This window comes from Rhamphochromis sp. 'chilingali', assembly GCF_963969265.1.
Source record: "Rhamphochromis sp. 'chilingali' genome assembly, chromosome: 9".
NCBI lineage: Eukaryota > Metazoa > Chordata > Actinopteri > Cichliformes > Cichlidae > Rhamphochromis > Rhamphochromis sp. 'chilingali'.
The window spans coordinates 36,854,270-36,872,273 of NC_137936.1; the positions used below are offsets into that span (position 1 = coordinate 36,854,270).

Consider the following 18,004-nt stretch of genomic DNA (forward strand, 5'->3'; position numbering starts at 1 on the left):
TTAAATCAGACCGAGTTTAGAAAGAGGCGAAAACTTCACTGATAATGGAACCCTGTGTTTTTCTACACTGACCATCACTGGTAATATTTTCACCGGAAGAGTCTTGGTGCCAATGTATGGAAAAAGCTTCTCAGTGAAAGTGTGTTTGAAGGTGTGTATGTGTGAGTTGGTGTCCAGATCAAAAAACGAGAGCTTCCTCCTGTCCCAGTCCAGCTGAACTCGGAGTCTTTGGAGCTTCTTCACTGAGAGAACTTTATCTGGAAGCGGTGGAGCGGATGCTGTGTATTTTCCATCCTGGTGACAGAGTTCCCAGTATCCAGTGTGTATATGTCCCTTTCTTTGAACAGACTCCTTTAGTACACCGAGACACCAGACTCCATCATTTCTAACCTCAACATCCCAGCTGTTAATCCCCGAGTCGAAGCCCTCAGAGCCCAGGATGACAAAATAGTTTTCTATCCTCTCTGGGTTGTCTGGAAGCTGCTTTCTCAGTCCCACACTCACACTGGTCAGATCTTCAGACAGGATGAGTTGTGGATGAGCTGAGTTTGGATCCAGAATCACCGGAGTGTAGGAGACCATCTCCCCCATTCTGTTCCAGATGTTGTAGGTCAGGTTGCCCAGGTGTTTGGCCACATCTATCAGAGCTCCAGAGACCAGCTGTGGATCCTCCAGCAGGGGGCGCTGCTGGATTCTTTTCAGTGCAGCATTGTAGTTGTGCAGAAATGAGACATCTTCAGCTCTCAGTTCCTCCTCTGTGGCTCTGATTGTTTCTGAAAGAGTTTCTATCTCTCTGCTCAGGGCCCCAATCTTTTCCTTTATTATCTTGCATTTCTGCTTCTTCTCGGCCCTCAGAGCAGCCAGCCTGGCCTCCTCTTCCTTTTTTAGAAACGTGTGAAGTTTCTTAAACTGCTTTTTAATCTGCCATTCTGTGTAAAAAGCCTGGATCTTACTTTGGAGTTCTGTCTGACTGTAATTTTCTTTAACCTGTTCAAATAGTTCCAGTTTCTTCTGTAAGGGCTTCAATAATTCCTGGAGCTCCTTCCTGTAATCCTGTGCTGCTTCATCAATGGGTCTGAATCCGTGACTGTTGTGCACTTTTGAATCTCGACAGATGAGACATGCTGGCTGTTGATCGTGCAGGCAGAAGAGTTTGAGTTTCTCAGAGTGCAGACTGCAGAGAGACTCCGACTGTGAAGGTTTTTGAACTCTCTTCATTAAGAAGGCCTCACAGAGGTTCTTTAACACCAAGTTACAGGGCGGATCGTTCAGTAAAGGAATCGTCTTGCATATTGGGCAGGATTTTATTTTTATCTCTCTCCACCACAGCTGCAGACAGTCTTTACAAAAGCTGTGGCTGCATGAGAGGACGACAGGGTCTCTATAGATGTCGTAGCAGATAGGACAGGAGAGATCTTTTTCAGTCATTTTGCCTACAAAAAAAAAGAAAGAAAAAAGAACTCAGTTTAAATGTGAATCCCAAAAGTTGGCAGGACTTAAAAAATCTCCTGCCCTCAGGCAGCATTGCATTAAAAACAGGAACAATTGTGTCGTGGAGATCACTGCATGGACTCAGGAATACTCCCAGAAATCATTGTCTGCGAGCACAGTTTGCTGTGCCATCTGCAAACGCAAGTTCAAGTTCAGTCAAAGCAGCCATAACTGATTATGATTCAGAAAAGCACTGCATCTTCTGGACTGACAAGGAGAGAGACCATCCAGCTTGTAATCAATGCTTTCTGATCTATGGGGGTGCATTAGTGCCTATGGACTTGCAAATCTGGAAAGGCCCCATCTGCAGAAAGGCATATCGAACAAATGCTCCCATCCAGATGATGTATTCAATGCAACGCACAATTAGATCTGCCTCAAATTAATTTACTGATGTTAGTAAGATCCTGCTTAAAAATGTCCTATTCCTTCAGCAGAGACTCTTTATCACACAGCATACTGGAATCAGTGAAGATGTGCTACTTCCCAACAACTTTAAACCACTTTGGTGATCTAACCAGGCAAATCGAATACATTTTTATCCCAGATAGTGAAAGCCCTTGGTCCTCTTTCAGTGTATGTTAAATCCTCTATCAGGAATTTAAGTTTCACTTTTGACTCGACTCTCACATTGGATGGGCATGTGAAAAGTCTTGTTTTTATCATTTAAGAAATGTGGCTAAGTTAAGCCCTATTTTATCTCGCCCTGAACTAGAGATAGCTATACATGCATTTATTTCCTCATGCTTGGACTATTGTAACTCTTTGTTTATGTGTCTAAGCAAAGGTTCTCTCGTCTGCAGGTTGTGCAAAACGCTGCAGCTATAGGCTGTTGACAAAATCCTCCAAGTACTCACATGTGACACCATTGCTATTTCAACTACACTGGCTTCCTGTTGAATTTAGAGTCCATTTTAAGATGCTGGTCTTGACATTTAGAGCCTTGCATGGACTGGCGCCGCCCTACATCTACGATCTGCTACAGCCCTATGTCCCTAGCAGGTCCCTGAGGTCATCTGATCAGGGCTTACTTGCTATAAAACAGACTAATATGAGAACTAAGGGTGACAGAGCTTTTGCCACCTTTGGCCCCGAGACTGTGGAATTTCTCCCTCATACATTAAGAACTGTGGACTCAGTAGTTGTTTTTAAAAAAAACAACTCAAAACTCACCTTTTTAAAACTGTTTTTGGTTAAATTGTCTGTTTTACCTTTTTATTATTTGTTATCTTATGTGCAGCACTTTGTGATTCTGAAAGGTGCTATATAAATAAAATTTTATCTATTTATTATTTATTTATAAATCGAGAACAGCCATCAACACTAAAATTTCTGGCTCAGTAGAGCCGGCTAACCCATTAATCTTGCTTCATAGTTAACCTAAGCACACCAGACACAGGATGGTACTGAGTAAAGAGACAGTACTGTAGACCATTTCACTCAGTGTCCATGAATTAAAGTAGATGCACAAAAGAGAAATATTTATTTAATGAAAACATAAAACTTTTAACTGCAGCACACAAATCTGCAAAAAAGTTCAAGTCAAGTAATTTCTTTTTTTAATCAAAGGTAAAAGTTAAATATTTAGAACTACAGTGACAGCGATCTATTCAGAGTGTTTAGATTTGCATTGTATAATGAGGAAGCTTCCTGAAACTTACTTCCTGATTAGCAGGTTCAGATGTACCCCAGCCTTCCTCCGTTTCAGTGTTCCCGGCTTTCTTCCCCCAGCAGCTGTAATTCCTCTGGTTGTGTCTGCTGCTGATGGTCAGTTTTAATGCATTGGTGACAAAATGAAGCTGTCATGTGATTTATGTCCACATCGAAAGAGGAAGACAAATAGCAAGTAACATTTCCCTATATGTGTACATTTCTGCCATTCAAAGATGTTCCACTTCAGCAATTCATTCTGAACAAACATTGTGATTGAAAAGACCCATTTTCATGTGTTATTAAGGATTTTACTACAGATTCTAACATATCATATAAAAAGAGAGCTTCCCTGATTCTGTTGTTGCCTCTAACAGCCTGTGAGGAAGCTCCCATGTAAGGGAGGTTATTTTTTTGCCAAAATCTAACCGATGTGATGCCGGTGGTTACTTATGGGTGAAAGTTGAGTAATAATGACTCAGAAGTGCAGTCCACTAATCACTTCCTTTGACAGACTCCCAGCTCTCCCCACAACATCAAAGCACACTCTATATAAAGGCAAGAAAGTGAACACTGATGTGGCTTCAGAGGATTTAGATGATGACAGTCTAGCAGAAAGAGCACTCAGAGGTGTACTGTGATTCAGGTTTAAGATAAACAAGTTTTCTTTGTGTGAGCTGGTTCAACAAAACCTAAAATCTTGATTAGAAACAACACACTCACACAAAGAAGGGTGTTTGAAACACCAGTGGACTCTTCTTCTACACATAACTGAACATATGTACCAGAGCACCAGAGAACCACCTACTTCAGTCAAAGATATTACCAAGTGAATGGGACAATACTGATCTGTGAAGATTATGAAAAATATAATAGCAAAAGTAGATAAAATAATTAAGCTCAAAACCTAATAATTTTTACAGCTTTTTTTTTTACTTCAGGGATAAAAATAAAAACAAATTAATTGCAGTTTAAATTAATTTCATGTTTTGGAGGTAATTTGTGAATGAGGTTTTCCAGACTATTAAATTACTTGAGCCCACTAGTATTACAAAAAACACTTCTGTCCCCTTTCAAATGTCATATGTAGAATTGAGCTGGACAAACTTCTTTATGAATCATCTGTCAGTCTGAACACAGCCAATTTCTAATTGAATTTTCTAATTGCAAGTTAAAAGTGTTCTTTCCTTTAATTCCCATATTTATTACATCTGTGCAGTCTGATAATGTGCTGACTCTGGATTAACCCTTTCATGCATAATGGTCACCACAGTTACAGCTATTCAAAGGCTGTTTTCTTGTATTTGTGTCAGTGTTGATGGTATAGTTGCGCATAAACCACTACATTGGACACTGATGTGTCACACCATGCCCTGCCACCAGTGGGTGGCAAACATGTACTTTTCAAAAGACTCTTTGAAAAGTACATTTTTAAAAAATGAAGTTCACAAATCTTTTTTTCTTGCCTAAAGATGAATAAAAATACTTAACATTCCTGCCTGAGGGTGTCATAATTCATGCAGTAAAGGGTTAAGGGTGTTTTCACACCTGCAGTGTTTAGTCGGTTTAAATTGAACTCTGATTTGTTTTCCCCCTTGGTGTGGTTTGTCTGTGCAGTGTGAACACAGTAATCACACTCAGGTACGGACCAAAACAACAGGAGATGAAACATGTGGATAAAGGGTCCACATGCTGTTCCACTCTCACAGTCACTGGTAATATCATCCGTGGTTCTTTCTTTGTGCAAATACATGAAAACAGTTTTTCGATGATCGCGTGTTTTGATCTTCAGGTGTAGATGAATAGAGTTTGGATGAGGAATCACAGGAGTGCAGGAGCCCACCTCCTTCATGTTGTTCCAGATGTTTTAGCTCAGATTGCCCAAGTATGTCATGTCAAGCTATGTAGCAGGCAGGACCCAAACTGAGGACTCAAAAACATGAGGGGTAAAGTAAAAGCAGTTTTATTAAACTTACAAACTTAATACAAAAATAAAGCAAGTCCTGGGGAAACAGGTGGGGAAGGAGAGACAGGTGAAGACAATCTAAGTAACAAGACAAGGCGATGCACTGTCAAACTAAAACAGGAAACATACAAAAAAATAAAAGTAACTAACCAGGGAAGCCCAGAAACATTCACTTTCATAGATTTAATTACTTAAACTTGCAAAATACTGAGATAATTTATCATATTCAAATAAATTAAAGGACTGTTGGAGGCAAAATGTGAATGTGTTTTTTGTTTGTTTGTTGTTTTCAAACATGAAATATTAAAATATTGGAACCACTTCAGTGGTTTAGTAAAAATCTATTTAAATACTTACCAGTTTGATAAAACCACAAAAAACTTGTTTTTCCCCTTTGCTATATAATTTTGGTGTCACATTTGACACTTAAGTGAACAAAAATGAATATAAAGAAGATTTAACAGTTTTACAACAAATTCAGCAGGAGAAAACTCCTTTTATGAATCAGCGTGCCGGCCTGGTCACAGTCAGCAAAGCTCAGAGACTGATCCATCGTGACTGACATGAAGTTAAATGACATAAAACTGTGAGTTTTGCATTTAAACCAGACACTGTTCCAGTGATTTTGGCTTAAACTTTAAGTTTTAAAAAAGTAGCATTTAACAACATAATATTTTAGACCAAGGTGAAAGAACTGCTTTTTAAAATTTTAATAGTATTTGGTCAGAACATATTTATATTTTTGTGTAAAGATACTGAGATATGAGTTTTGTCCCCAGTACACCACACATATACTGGTAGTGCAACATTTGAACAACGACCCTGAACAGGAACACAGACCAGGACACGTTAATCACAGCAGGAGTCTCAGTGGTGGCGTTCTGTTCATAGCTAAACTTTTACACACAAACACTGGAAACCATGTAAAAAAAAAAATGCCATAAAGATTTTAATGTCACTTATTCACTTTAATGTTGCAGCTAGATATTATTTTTATTATTAATATACTGCTGGGTCTTGGAATATAGCATAATATTTATTATGCCTTTGCCATTTAAAATTTCTAGCATAATAAAGCTAAAAATAAATGGAATATATATATTTCCATCTACAAGTGGAGTGAAGTAACAAAGTTGCATAACAGAGATATTTCTGTGCTTTACTATTAATTCCGAAGTATGCGGATAAGTTATATTCCACCATTGTTCCTGTCATTGTTCGTATCTGATGGTGATGGGTACAATGGGAGTATCCATCACCAATGCCATGCATTTCCTTGTTGGACACACCTGTTACTGGCTATCTGTGGATGTGATTCTGATACTCTGACACCCACATTTCTTTCATATGATAGAAATGTTTGATTACAAGTCTATGATTATTTCTAAGCAGACTTCTTCGACCAGCATCTAAACATGCTTAACTACACTGGATATGGACCAAATACTCTTTAGATGCCTTTAAACGTGGCTGCTCTTCCAGTGTTACACAGATGGCTGATGGTAGTATGGTCAGTGGAAGAGTCTTGGTCTCAATGTAAGGAAACAACTTCTCAGTGATAGTGAGTTTGAAGGTGTGTATGAGTGTGTTGGTATCAATATCAAAGAATGAGAGCTTCCCTTTGTCGCAGTGCAGGCGAACTCTGATCCTCTGGAGCGTCTTCACTGCGAGGACTTTGCGTGAAAGTGTTGGAGCAACTGCTGTGTATTTCCCATCGTGGCGACTTAATTCCCAGAATCCAGTCTTTAATTGTCCCTTTCTCTTAATTGACTCCTGTAGCACACCGAGACACCAGACTCCATCATTTCTAACCTCAACGTCCCAGCTGTGACTCCCCGAGTCGTAGCCCTCAGAGCCCATGATGATCGAATAGCTGTCAAACCTTTCTGGGTTTTCAGGAAGCTTCTGTTTGCGTCCTTGTCTCACACTAGTAAGATCTGAAGAGATGATGAGGTGTCCTTCAGCGGTGTTTGGATTCAGAATCACAGGAGTGTAGGAAACTGTCTCCTTCATTTTGTTCCAGATGTTGTAGGCCAGGTTGCCCAGGTGTTTGGCCACATCGATCAGAGCTCCAGAGACCACCTCAGGATCCTCCAGCAGGGGGCGCTGCTGGACTCTTTCTGCTGCAGCCTTGTAGTTATAGAGAAACAAAGAGTCATCAGCTCTCAGTTCCTCCTGTGTGGCACTGATGGTTTCAAAAAGAGCTGCTATCTTTTTGGTCAGAGCCTCAATCTTCTCCTGCATCATCCGACTCTTCTGCTGCTCTTCTGTCTTCAGAGCGGTGATCCTTGCCTCTTCCTCCTCAAACAGAAAGTGATGAAGCTTCTTAAACTGCTCCTTAATCTGGCTCTCTATGTACCGAGTCTGCACTACGTTGTGTTCTACAGTGAGGTCACTGTTTGCTTTCACGTATTCAAAGAGCTTCAGTTTATCTTGTAAACACTTGAGAAACACCTGGAGCTTCACTCTTTGATCCTGTGCAGCTTCTTCGATGGGTCTGAATCTGTGGTTGTTGTGTGCTTTTGAGTCTCGACATACGAGACACACGGGCTCCTCGTGGTCCAAACAGAAGAGTTTGAGTTTCTCAGCGTGCAGATTGCAGAGAGCTTCAGATGCTGCTAGTGGTGTCTCTGCTCTCTCAGCTCTCTCCTCTACAGCAGTCTTACACAGGTTCCTTAGCACTAAACTAACAGGTGGGTCAGTTGATGAGGGTATCTTCATGCAGAGTGGGCAGGTTTGGGTGTCCTTCTCCTTCCACCACATCTGCAGACATTCTTTGCAGAAGCTGTGGCTGCATGAGAGGATGACCGGATCTCTGAAGATTTCATGGCAGATCGAACAGGTGAGTTCCTTTTCAGACTCAGATTGTGCAGCCAGTTTGCCCTGGAATGGAAGCAAACCCGCAGGTGGCTGTAAAAAAGAAAAACTGCGCTTCACATTTGGGGTTTTTTTTAAATTCGCTTCCATGGCAATGAACTAGCAGCAGGTTTAGCAGCACTCCAGTGTCCCCGGTGATCTTTCTGCTGTAGTTGGAAAACTCACGTCTCCTCCGGTTACTCGTCCTAAGCAAACTGAACAGAAGTCAAGTCCAACTTTGACTTATGAGGTATGTTATCTGATGCCTATATGGTCAAAGAACGAGGAAAATACATTTCACAAGGTTGCTTGTCTCATGCAGAGCATTCCCCACATTACTGGGTTATCTGCATCTGACGATTGCTACAGAGCCAGCCTTTGTTTCAAACTGATCAACATTTCTGATATAGGCAGGTATATTGAAAGAGAGCATGCACAAACAGTGAGCTAATTATTTGTTTGCACTGTTATATGTCAGGTTTCCTCCTGAGTACTCCGGCTCTCTCCTCCTCACTGATGTTCTTCTTGGTTTAACTGGTGATTCTAAACAGGATGTAGGTGTGGATGTGAGACTGTGTGTTTATATCAGCAGTGATGGTTCCTGCCCCTCCACAATCCCAACTCAGATATAAGATGATGTTACATTTCCCTTTGTGTTTGCTTTATTCTCTCCACTCTTTGGTCCACCTGGGGAAAACGCTCTTCCTCTTTCAGATCTTCAGCATCCCCAGTTGCCTGCTTCTTTTTGTGAGGCCCTGGTATTATTAATTATTTTTCATTAATTTTCACAAGTAGACCACAATAGCAATGCAAAGGTAAGTTTTTGGGGTGATAAAAATAAAAATATCTATGCTCCTTAGGATATATCTGAAGTCCACTTGGTCTAATAGCTTTCACTGAGAAACAAGCTCTCACCACTCAGTTATTTTGGAACTCCTGTCTTCATATCTAAATGAATACGTCCCCAACTATAATTTCAATGGTCACTGGGTTGAAAAAAATATGCATGAGTTAAAAGGTTAGACCAAAGATTATAAGAAGGAAAAACATGACTGAACCACAGTTCACACACCAAAGATAATCTCTTTCGTAACATAGCTACAGTCAGACACGGCTGCACAATCATGTGGTGTGGATGTTTTTCTGTGGGATTTTTGATTTCTATCGGAAAGATCCTAACTAATCCTAAATCAAATCTAAGGACTCTGCTCTCCAAGGTTCCAAGTGTTTCTCAAGCACCTGCTCATTTATCTCTAGAGCCGCATGAGGTCAGAATTCTGAACTGAAGCCAAAAGATTAGAAAGCCCCGGATAAAGTGGCTGCAGTTTTCTGCTGGGTACCAAGAATCCACAGATTATTGTAGAACTTACACTGGAGTCACCTGAAGAGTTCTCTCTGCTTTGTGGAAACCCAAAGTCTCATTGTAGATTCCTTAACTGGTTTATTGGCTGAACTTTGAATATCAGCTGTCAGTATTTATTTTAGCCCAACGTGAGTTTTGGGCCTCCACCTGCCCCCTGCATGTGCAGACTTTTGTTTTTCAAATTTAGTAATCTGGCACCAAATCAGTGTGAAAACACCAGCATGGAGAAATAGAATAGACGAGTCTAAACCAGCACCCGGAGTTTATTAATCAACATTTATGACAATCACAGATCAAACGTAACGTCGGCCCTTGTAAACCCTGAACTTTAATCAAACTCGTACATACACGCAGTATCAAAACAACACAGAGATCCTTTTTCACGAAACAAAATCTGAGCAAATGTTTCAGTGCAGCAAATAAATACACCAAAAATGAATCATTGGCATTAAAACAGTTGCTATTTGCCCAAAACAAACAGACTGTTGGCATGTTACTGGGCAGTGAGTGGGTGCAGTTTACAGACACAAACACAGGATGTGTTTTTCATTTTTAATGTAACTGCATGTTTCCCAACATCTACTGAAAGCAAACATGGTTGTTCACAGGTGCCGATAAAATTATTTCATGTTACAACGAGAAATCATCAATGAACAGAAAACAAAACAAAACTTTGATTTCATGTCCCAATTCCATCATACACGGTTTCTGAGCTGAGTCTGAGTTTGTAGTGAAGTCACACCAGCAAAGTGACTGAATCAGTGTTCAAAGTGTCGCTGTGGTTGAATCTGGCTGCAGTTTGACAAAAACCTTTGAACAAAAAGAACAACTTCATTCAGAAACCGAGTGCAGTTTCTCAGACACTCGTACCTGCTAATTAGTGCTTAGTACAGGCAGATATTAGTATTTCATTCACCAACGCTGAAGCACACTTGCTCCTTGCTCCACAAGGCACCAACAGCACAAACACAGTCGAAAGGTCCGGTTCAGACTCAGTTAGCCGAGGTGACGCCTGTAACTCTACCTGCCTGAGAGTGAAAGCAGCAACAGCATCAAAACTTTAAGCCAAATAAAAATTAAACAGACGAGTCATTAAAAATACAAACACCTTATGAAGGAGGAAACTAGTTAGCCAAAACCATGTATGCACTTGTCTGTAAGCATTTTTATTTGTGCTGTAAAGCTGGACATTTTAACATGGGAGCCTATGGGGACTGACTCATTACAGCCAGACTCTAGTGGACATTAGAGGAACTGCAGGTTTTGGCACTCCTATGATATGTACTGCAAAACAAATATATTGGATCTGACTTGCTGTATAATTTCCTGTAAGTATAAAATAGTAATTCTGTTTTTGTGGGATTTTAATAGTATGTATGTAACAAATACTGTTACAGAACGAGTGTGTAGAGTGGATTTGAGACACTGTCTTATAAACATGCATGTAGTCGTCCTTTCATCTGCGAAGATGTTCAGATTGACTCCACTCATACGTCAATATGGTAAATATAAAGGACATAAAGATGGAAAATAAAACAGCTGGTTTTAATTTACTTTTTAAATATAACTAATTAACCATTTGACACTTTTTTGCCTGTTGGTACCTTAATATTCACCAAACAGACATCAGAGTTCATATTTTAATGTTAATTACAAATTTGATCTAAATAAATAACCTTGATGACATGCAGAAATACGAGTAAAGCAGGCATTCATTTGGTGAATTATATGAAAGTGGAAAACACGAGCTCACTGCAGCTTTAACTTGGTCCAAAACAAGAAGAAGAAGAAGAAGAAGAAAGGCCCTTTACATTTCAGACTCCGCTCCTCTGTGATATTTAAATCTACAACCAAAACCATCATAAATATTTGGATCCATTATTATGTGTGTTCTTCCTGGGACCAGTCTCCAACCCTCCACCGAAGCTTAATGACGATTATCTGTTTCTGCTCTCCAAACATGCCAAACTCGAGCGACTCAGTTGTCAACACATTCACTGCAGTCTTCGTTTCCTGCTCGGTAGTTGTTATTATCTGATGCTTCTCGCCAGAAAAACTTTCCAGTTTCTGATCAAAATCTCAAGTAGTGTTCTGCAACACAATGAGGTTGAACTGGTTTTTACTTTAGATGACTTTAGGTAAACGAGAACTGAAGAGCAGACTGTAAAAGGCAAACACTGTTAAACTGGTGAGAAACTAAAGGTTTCTAAGCTCTTAAAAACAGCTTTTTCTTTCTCCTCTGCCACGACAGATGCCACTTTTAACAAAAAGGCAATAAGGGAAACACAAACGCGTGCACGTGGGCGAGAATGATCAAATAAAAGAGGTTTTTCCTTCAGCGCGACAGCTGGTGCTTTAAAATAAAACCTGGAGCTGCAAGAACAACAAAGCATCAAAAAATAAACTTTCCCAGAGTGGCTTACAGGAAGTAACCACAGGTGGAGGTTACAGGTGGAGGTGAGGCTTCAGAGTAAGCCACGTGTCGACATCCCACACGTCTGTCATGTTGTATGTTGCAGTGCTATTGTTTGCATGTGACGCTGTACCGTGCGCACGTTCTGCGTGTGCCGTTTTGATCTGTTTGAGGACCACAGGAGGTCTGAAAGTCTTTTACCCTCCTTCAGTTTTTGTTTGTTCCCTCTGAGGATAAAAAGAAGACGAGTTTATTCCTCCCTTGAGTGCAAACACGGGTGCGTTTTATTTGAGAATCAGCGTCGCCTCAGAGCCGTCCTTCCTCTTCAGGTACAGCCCGTTGGTGAGGTGGTGCTCTCTTCTCAAGAAGGCGTAGAAATAATCTGACACCAGCAGGATCTGAAGGGGACATATATTTATATCAGGACACCGAGACTGCACTATCGGGGGGGATTCTTCTTACAGACTGCCTCTTGTAAATAAGATTTTCTTTACTGCCACTTTGAAAGAAGACGTGATATTGAAACAAAAAAAAAAAATCCCAAATCTAAAAATGGATGAAACTTCATTTAACAGCGTTATTGCATTTATCTTTAACTAAATAAATAAACAGCATTAACTCTGCCCCCCTGGCTCACATGCACACCATCCTACCTGCGCCACGTTGAAGAGCAGAGTTATGGCGTAGTAGAAGTTGGAGTTGGCGCTGCCGGCGTAGATCCAGAGGTGCCAGAGAACCGGGAACAGAGCCGAACAGGCCAGCAAGACACAGGACACCAGGAAGATGTTCCTCAGGACTGAACAGGAACAAAGACATATAATTACTGATAAATCAAATCAAAAACATGAATTAATGAAGCTTTAAGATGCTACAAGAGAAAAATCAGGACTTTCATTTGAGGACAGTTTGGAGCTGATGAAAAATCTCTGACCAATCAGTGTTAAAGATCTTTTTAATTTCATCCTGTATTATTATTTCATATTTATTCTACAGTGTTTCAGAGACTTTGTTTCTATGTTTTTTTACTCTCACTGATCGGCAGTGCTTCTGACCCCAGACAACATAAATTTAAGGTAAATATTCAAAACATTTTTTTTATGTGATGATACTTTAACCAGGATCTGTAAGAGCACAGACTCTGAGTGGAAATGTTGTCAGGTCCCCCCCCCCCACTCACATCTGTGCAGGTGACTCCAGACAGGAAGGAAGGCCAGATAGAGTGCAACGTCTCCCACAGTGGGGTACGACTTAAAGATGGAGATCACAGCTAACTGCATGAAGATCAGGAAGACGGGATGCTCCCTGCAGCACACACACGAACACAGATGATACATCATGTTGTGGTTTTACTCAGGTTTAGGTTATTAAACAGGAAAAAAAAAAAACTGTGTCAACTTGGAAAGACCTTTAACGTGAGAATGAGGTGCTGGACTTACTTTAGTTTGATGGACAGAGGGATGGTGTAGAAGAAAACATTAATCTGGAAGACGCAGAGGAAGAAGAGGCGGAAATGTTCAAACATCTCGGCAAAGAAATACCAGAAGAGGCCGATGTTCGGAGTGAGGTCAGGAACCGAGAGACTGGAGGGAGAGAAAACAGTCCCATTAGAGATGCAGACACACTTACAGAGTTTATTCTGTCTTCAAACATCACACGCACTCATTGGAACTGAACAGTGAAAATAAATAAGCTTCACAGCGCCCTCTGGTGGAGTAATTATGCAATAAAAAAGTTGGACGTTTTGCGCAAATATGGACAGTTTCTTCCTCCTGCTGATGCAACACCATGAGATATTTTCTCTTATGCATGGCAGCTCAGAGGTGCTGACAGAGGTGTGTGTCTGATGCAACGCTGATGTGTAAGCAGTGCAGTTCATTACATCGCATTGCTAACAGTGATTATCCTGTGCTGCCTCCTGCAGTCTATCCAGGCAGCTGGAGAGGGTTTATCTAGTAAATTAAGCTAGATATACTTTAGAAGAGTGGTTCCTAAAGTGTGGGCTGGGTACCCCTTGTGGGCCACTAAGGTCCTGCAGCTGGACCACAGTAACAGAAATTCAGTTTGTATGTACAAGTATGCATGTCATCTACATATTTATAAAAAGATATTTATATAAAAGGGGAATCAAGTGGTTAGTTTGTGATATTACTCGTTACTCTGACCTAAATGTATTGCTGAAGTGTGTGACAGGTGGGTCACACACTGTCCTTAACACTTTGCACATGACTGTGTAGCATTAACAATTTAAAGCCAACAGCCTGTGTGCTTTATGTTTTTGGAGAAAATTTTTACGTAAACATGACTTTCTCTAACAATTTGTTTAGAGTGAAGATTTAAGATGAGCTCTGTGGGCGTTTGTAAGTGGGCCGCGGCACTCTTGTGTTTCTGCATGGCTGCTCTAGAGTATATCTGGGGTTTTCCACGGTTGCCATTTCTAATTTACTGTAGAAAAGATAATAACCTCATTCATCTAAATTTTTTCTGACAAAAGCCAAAAATCCTCAAATCAACAAACCAATGAACTGATCAAATCTTAAAACCTCACATGAGAATTTACTTCAACACAACAGAGACATCGGTGCTTTTATTTTATGCCAATTCATGGCTTCCAGCTCCTCTCCTGCTCTCTTGGGTGGTTCTAACTGCTGCTTTAGGTCAAGGTGCTCGACTTTGAGGAGCAGCTTGGATTTTGTCGACTCTCGGATGGCTTTAAGAGCTGGTGAGGTTTGGATTTTAGCACAGTCTACGACTGGCTGTCTGAGACATGAATAATCCCGAGTGAGGCCAAATTCACTCATTTTTATCTTTCTTGTCTTCAGCACTTTTGCCACAAACTCGGGAACGCGTGCCTGAGAGAAACTACATGAAGACAAAGCTCCTCAGCCCCGCCGTTTCTTTTCTTTACTCACATGAAGCCGTAGACGGAGGGCAGGTAGTCCCAGGAGCCGAGCAGGAAAAAGGAGAGACAGATGAGGACAAACAAGCTGCCGAGGTACATGAAGAGATACTGCACGATGAACCACCAGAAGCTGACCCGACGGAAATTCACTGGGATGTACTGACGCTGGAAGAGCAGAGACAGGGAGGTGGATAAATCCCAGCAATGATGCTCGAAGGAACGGAAACAAACAAGCAAAGGAAAAGACAAAAGAAAAGTGAGAGCAGAGAGAAAATAAAACATTTAAAACAATGAAATATCTGCTTCCATTCATAGATGACAAACCTGCATAAAATACAGCATGGCAGGAGCGCACAGGGTGATGGGATAGATGGACTGATAAGTGGCCAAGCAGAGGAATATGGCACTCAGTAAGACATTTCCTGAAAAAACAAAGAAGGCAAATTTTTTAGAACCTGATAAAACCACAGCAAACTTCTAAAAAACGACATTTAAATAAAAGCAAAGTGATTCACGTTCCTCTGATGTAATTAAAAAAAAAGCTTCAGCAGAGCCAACGAATGGGATCAGCAGGAAACAGTCACTTCCTGCTCGGACACAAACACGAGACGAAGATCTGAAGTGTACCTTTTATTGTGGAGAGGAAGAAGAGGGCGAGCACGGCGTTGTTCAGGCCACAAGTCGACTTGGCGACACAGGATAAGATGGTGAACGGGTTCAGCAGGTAACTGTGCGAAAAGAAGCAAAGAACAATTATTAGTAACTAAATAAGTAAATAAACTGAAAACAAACAGGAGAATTTTCAGGAGATACAGTGCGTTGTCCGTTTTCCCTGGATTTTCTCAAATTTAACCTCAGAGCGGAGAAGGTGAAGCGTTCTCCTCCACAAGGTGATACTGAAATTTTATCAATCGTCTGGATGAAGCTTTTCCTCACAGCTATTTACAACATTCACAACTTGAGAGGCTAAAACGTGATTCTTATCAACTGGAAATGATCATTATTTTATAATCTAGTCATTGTTACGTCCCTCTGCAGCCCCTAATCTCCTCAGTGTGTTCAGCTGGTGCTAACTGACCACACTTAGTCAGGTGTGGATGAAAGCATACCTGCAGCAGGCTTTTAGGGAGGCTCACTAGTCTTTGCCTGGGTGGTAGCAGCCACTTTAGCCAAGATAAACCTCTTTCTCACTGACATTCTGGTGTTCGTCTCCTTATTTATGTTTTGGCTTTTGAGTTGGGACATAAGTGGGGGCTCATCCGGGATCGTTTGGACATTTTTGTGGAGACTGAATTTTTGTGTTTTGTGGGTGAGTGATGGTGTTCACTGTAACTGAGCAAGTTTATATGAATTCATTTTAGACCCCGAATTCAATTCAGTTTTATTTATACAGCATCGAATCACAACAACAGTCGCCTCAAGAATAAATAATAAACTTCGCAGCTGGAAGAGCCCGAGTGGTGACACCTTTGTTATTCTGGGTAAGAAGATGAAATTTAAGAAGCTGAATCTGGCAGGAGAGAATTTCTATAGGTGCGACTTGTGTGCAGTATGAGTGATGGTACTTACAACATGGCTACTTTCAGAGGGACGTAGTACATTTCTTTGGGGCTTCTGATGAGCTCCAGAGAGTCCATGGGGTATCGGTCGGCCTCCAAAGCAAACTTCTGCTTTCTGAACTGAAATGGCATCAAAGACAAATATATGAAAAAGAAACAGATGCAGACACACAGAGCCCCAAACACAAAGGTCTCACACAGAACACGTGAGCTGAAGTTACTCCTGTTCATTATTAGAGACGGGGTTTGGGAGTTTAGGCCAACCCTACTTCTCTACACATAAGTATTTAAACTGTGTATTTTGATGTGTTCTCACCACTTGTTTGTTGTACTCCTTCACTGCCATGTAAAGAGCCACAGCGGTGATCACGTCGGCCAGCTGAGGAGACAGAAACGGTAAAATGAAGTATGCCTGATTTAACATTTGCTGCATTTCCACTTCAAGGTCATCTCACTCTGATGTCTGCTATTTTCAAGAAGCTCTGAGGGAAATCTGTTCTGACCCTTGTGCCTGGTCCTCTGTGATAAGAGCTGGGTGTCCTCCACTGTGCCCTCCACCCCAAAATCTCTATTTTATGGAAAGTAGCGAGGAGGTTAATATGGTGAACACGGCTCATGATAAGTGAAGATCGTATTAGTGTGGCCATGAAGCTCTTGTTTTCTTGGTGAGAGTGGAGACACTCTACTTCAGGGCTGAATCTGGTCTCTCAGATGTTACTGGGAATCACATTAAACCTTTGCATTAACGATGAATCCTGGTTTATGAATTCATGTATAATGCTGTGGGCATCGAACATCGAGCACGCTCCTGGTGTCTCTGCTGATGCCTTTGGACTTTAAAACTGTGGATTGACACTGAAACCTGCCGTTCAGGTTCTGGGTTGTGCTCAGAGAACCAGCTCTCATCAACATCAGCCTCAAAAAGGTTTGAGGTTTGTGTGTGGCTTTACAATCAATTTGATCACACTTCAGAGTTTTATCTCCTTCTTCTTTAGGGGTTGTCACAATCATCTGCCTCCATGTCACTCGATCACTAACATCCTCCCTCAGTACATCTCTGAATCTTCTCTGTGTCCTTCCTCTTTTCCTCCCACCTGGCAGCTCTTGGCCAAGACCCATATTCCCTATCCATCCTCTGCACAAGTCCGCTCCACCTCAGCCATCCCTCTCCAGTAATGAGACTGCCCCCAAAGAAAAAAATGCTTCAAAATGATGTTTTGTATTCAGACTCACCATAAATGTGATCTCTGCGTAGTCCACCAAAAAGTGAAACATGTAGATGATGAGAGGAGTCTGAAAGGATCAGAGCAGAAGGAGAATTCAACATGAACATCTAAACATCAACATGCCTCATTTGTGGATTTCAGACACATTAAATAATTTTCTGCTGACTCAGATCTCAGTTGTAGAAATACACCACCTATGAGGTGCAAGCATGTCATGGAAAAATCAAGAACCAGGAACAAATGAAACATCCCAGCACGTCTATATAATTAAATAAGACATTTATTGTCCGTTTTCCACCAACACGGCACCTGGAAATGCATGGAACTGGTTTTAGACTGAGCACCAGCACTTTGTTGGTGTGAATGTGACATTCGAGAGGTGGTTTACAGATGCTACTCATCCTTTGAGTCTACAAACAGGCAGCTGATTGATTCTTGTGATCTTGATATAATACATTTTGTGTTTGTTGATGTTGATTATCTGTGAACAAAGTTTGATGTGCTCACCCTACCCTGCTCTGGATGTTTTAGAGTATCTATTTAATCTCTTAGAAACCTTTGGTCCAGCCATGGCCCGACTC

The 18,004-nt window shown here is 41.1% G+C and overlaps 2 protein-coding genes across 2 annotated transcripts in view; both read right to left on the bottom strand.

Annotated features, from left to right (window-relative positions):
• On the bottom strand, nt 1–11,831 carry LOC308402779 (uncharacterized protein; the record flags this gene model as incomplete). Its single annotated transcript, XM_080891875.1, has 4 exons — nt 1–1,433; nt 6,535–7,990; nt 10,243–10,354; nt 11,776–11,831. 4 exons carry the CDS (start codon nt 11,829–11,831, stop codon nt 1–3), a joined length of 3,057 nt encoding a protein of 1,018 aa, XP_080748001.1.
• pigu (phosphatidylinositol glycan anchor biosynthesis, class U) overlaps nt 9,570–18,004 on the bottom strand; it is a 10,462-nt gene continuing 2,027 nt past the window's right edge. Inside the window, exons 3-12 of the mRNA XM_080890628.1 lie at nt 17,431–17,490; nt 16,514–16,576; nt 16,208–16,317; nt 15,266–15,366; nt 14,963–15,060; nt 14,649–14,803; nt 13,176–13,319; nt 12,917–13,041; nt 12,393–12,535; nt 9,570–12,137 (exon numbers count right to left, since the gene is read on the bottom strand). Of these exons, the coding sequence (XP_080746754.1) occupies nt 12,024–12,137; nt 12,393–12,535; nt 12,917–13,041; nt 13,176–13,319; nt 14,649–14,803; nt 14,963–15,060; nt 15,266–15,366; nt 16,208–16,317; nt 16,514–16,576; nt 17,431–17,490 (1,113 nt within the window). The 3' untranslated portion in view covers nt 9,570–12,023. The remainder of the gene's footprint in view (nt 12,138–12,392; nt 12,536–12,916; nt 13,042–13,175; nt 13,320–14,648; nt 14,804–14,962; nt 15,061–15,265; nt 15,367–16,207; nt 16,318–16,513; nt 16,577–17,430; nt 17,491–18,004) is intronic.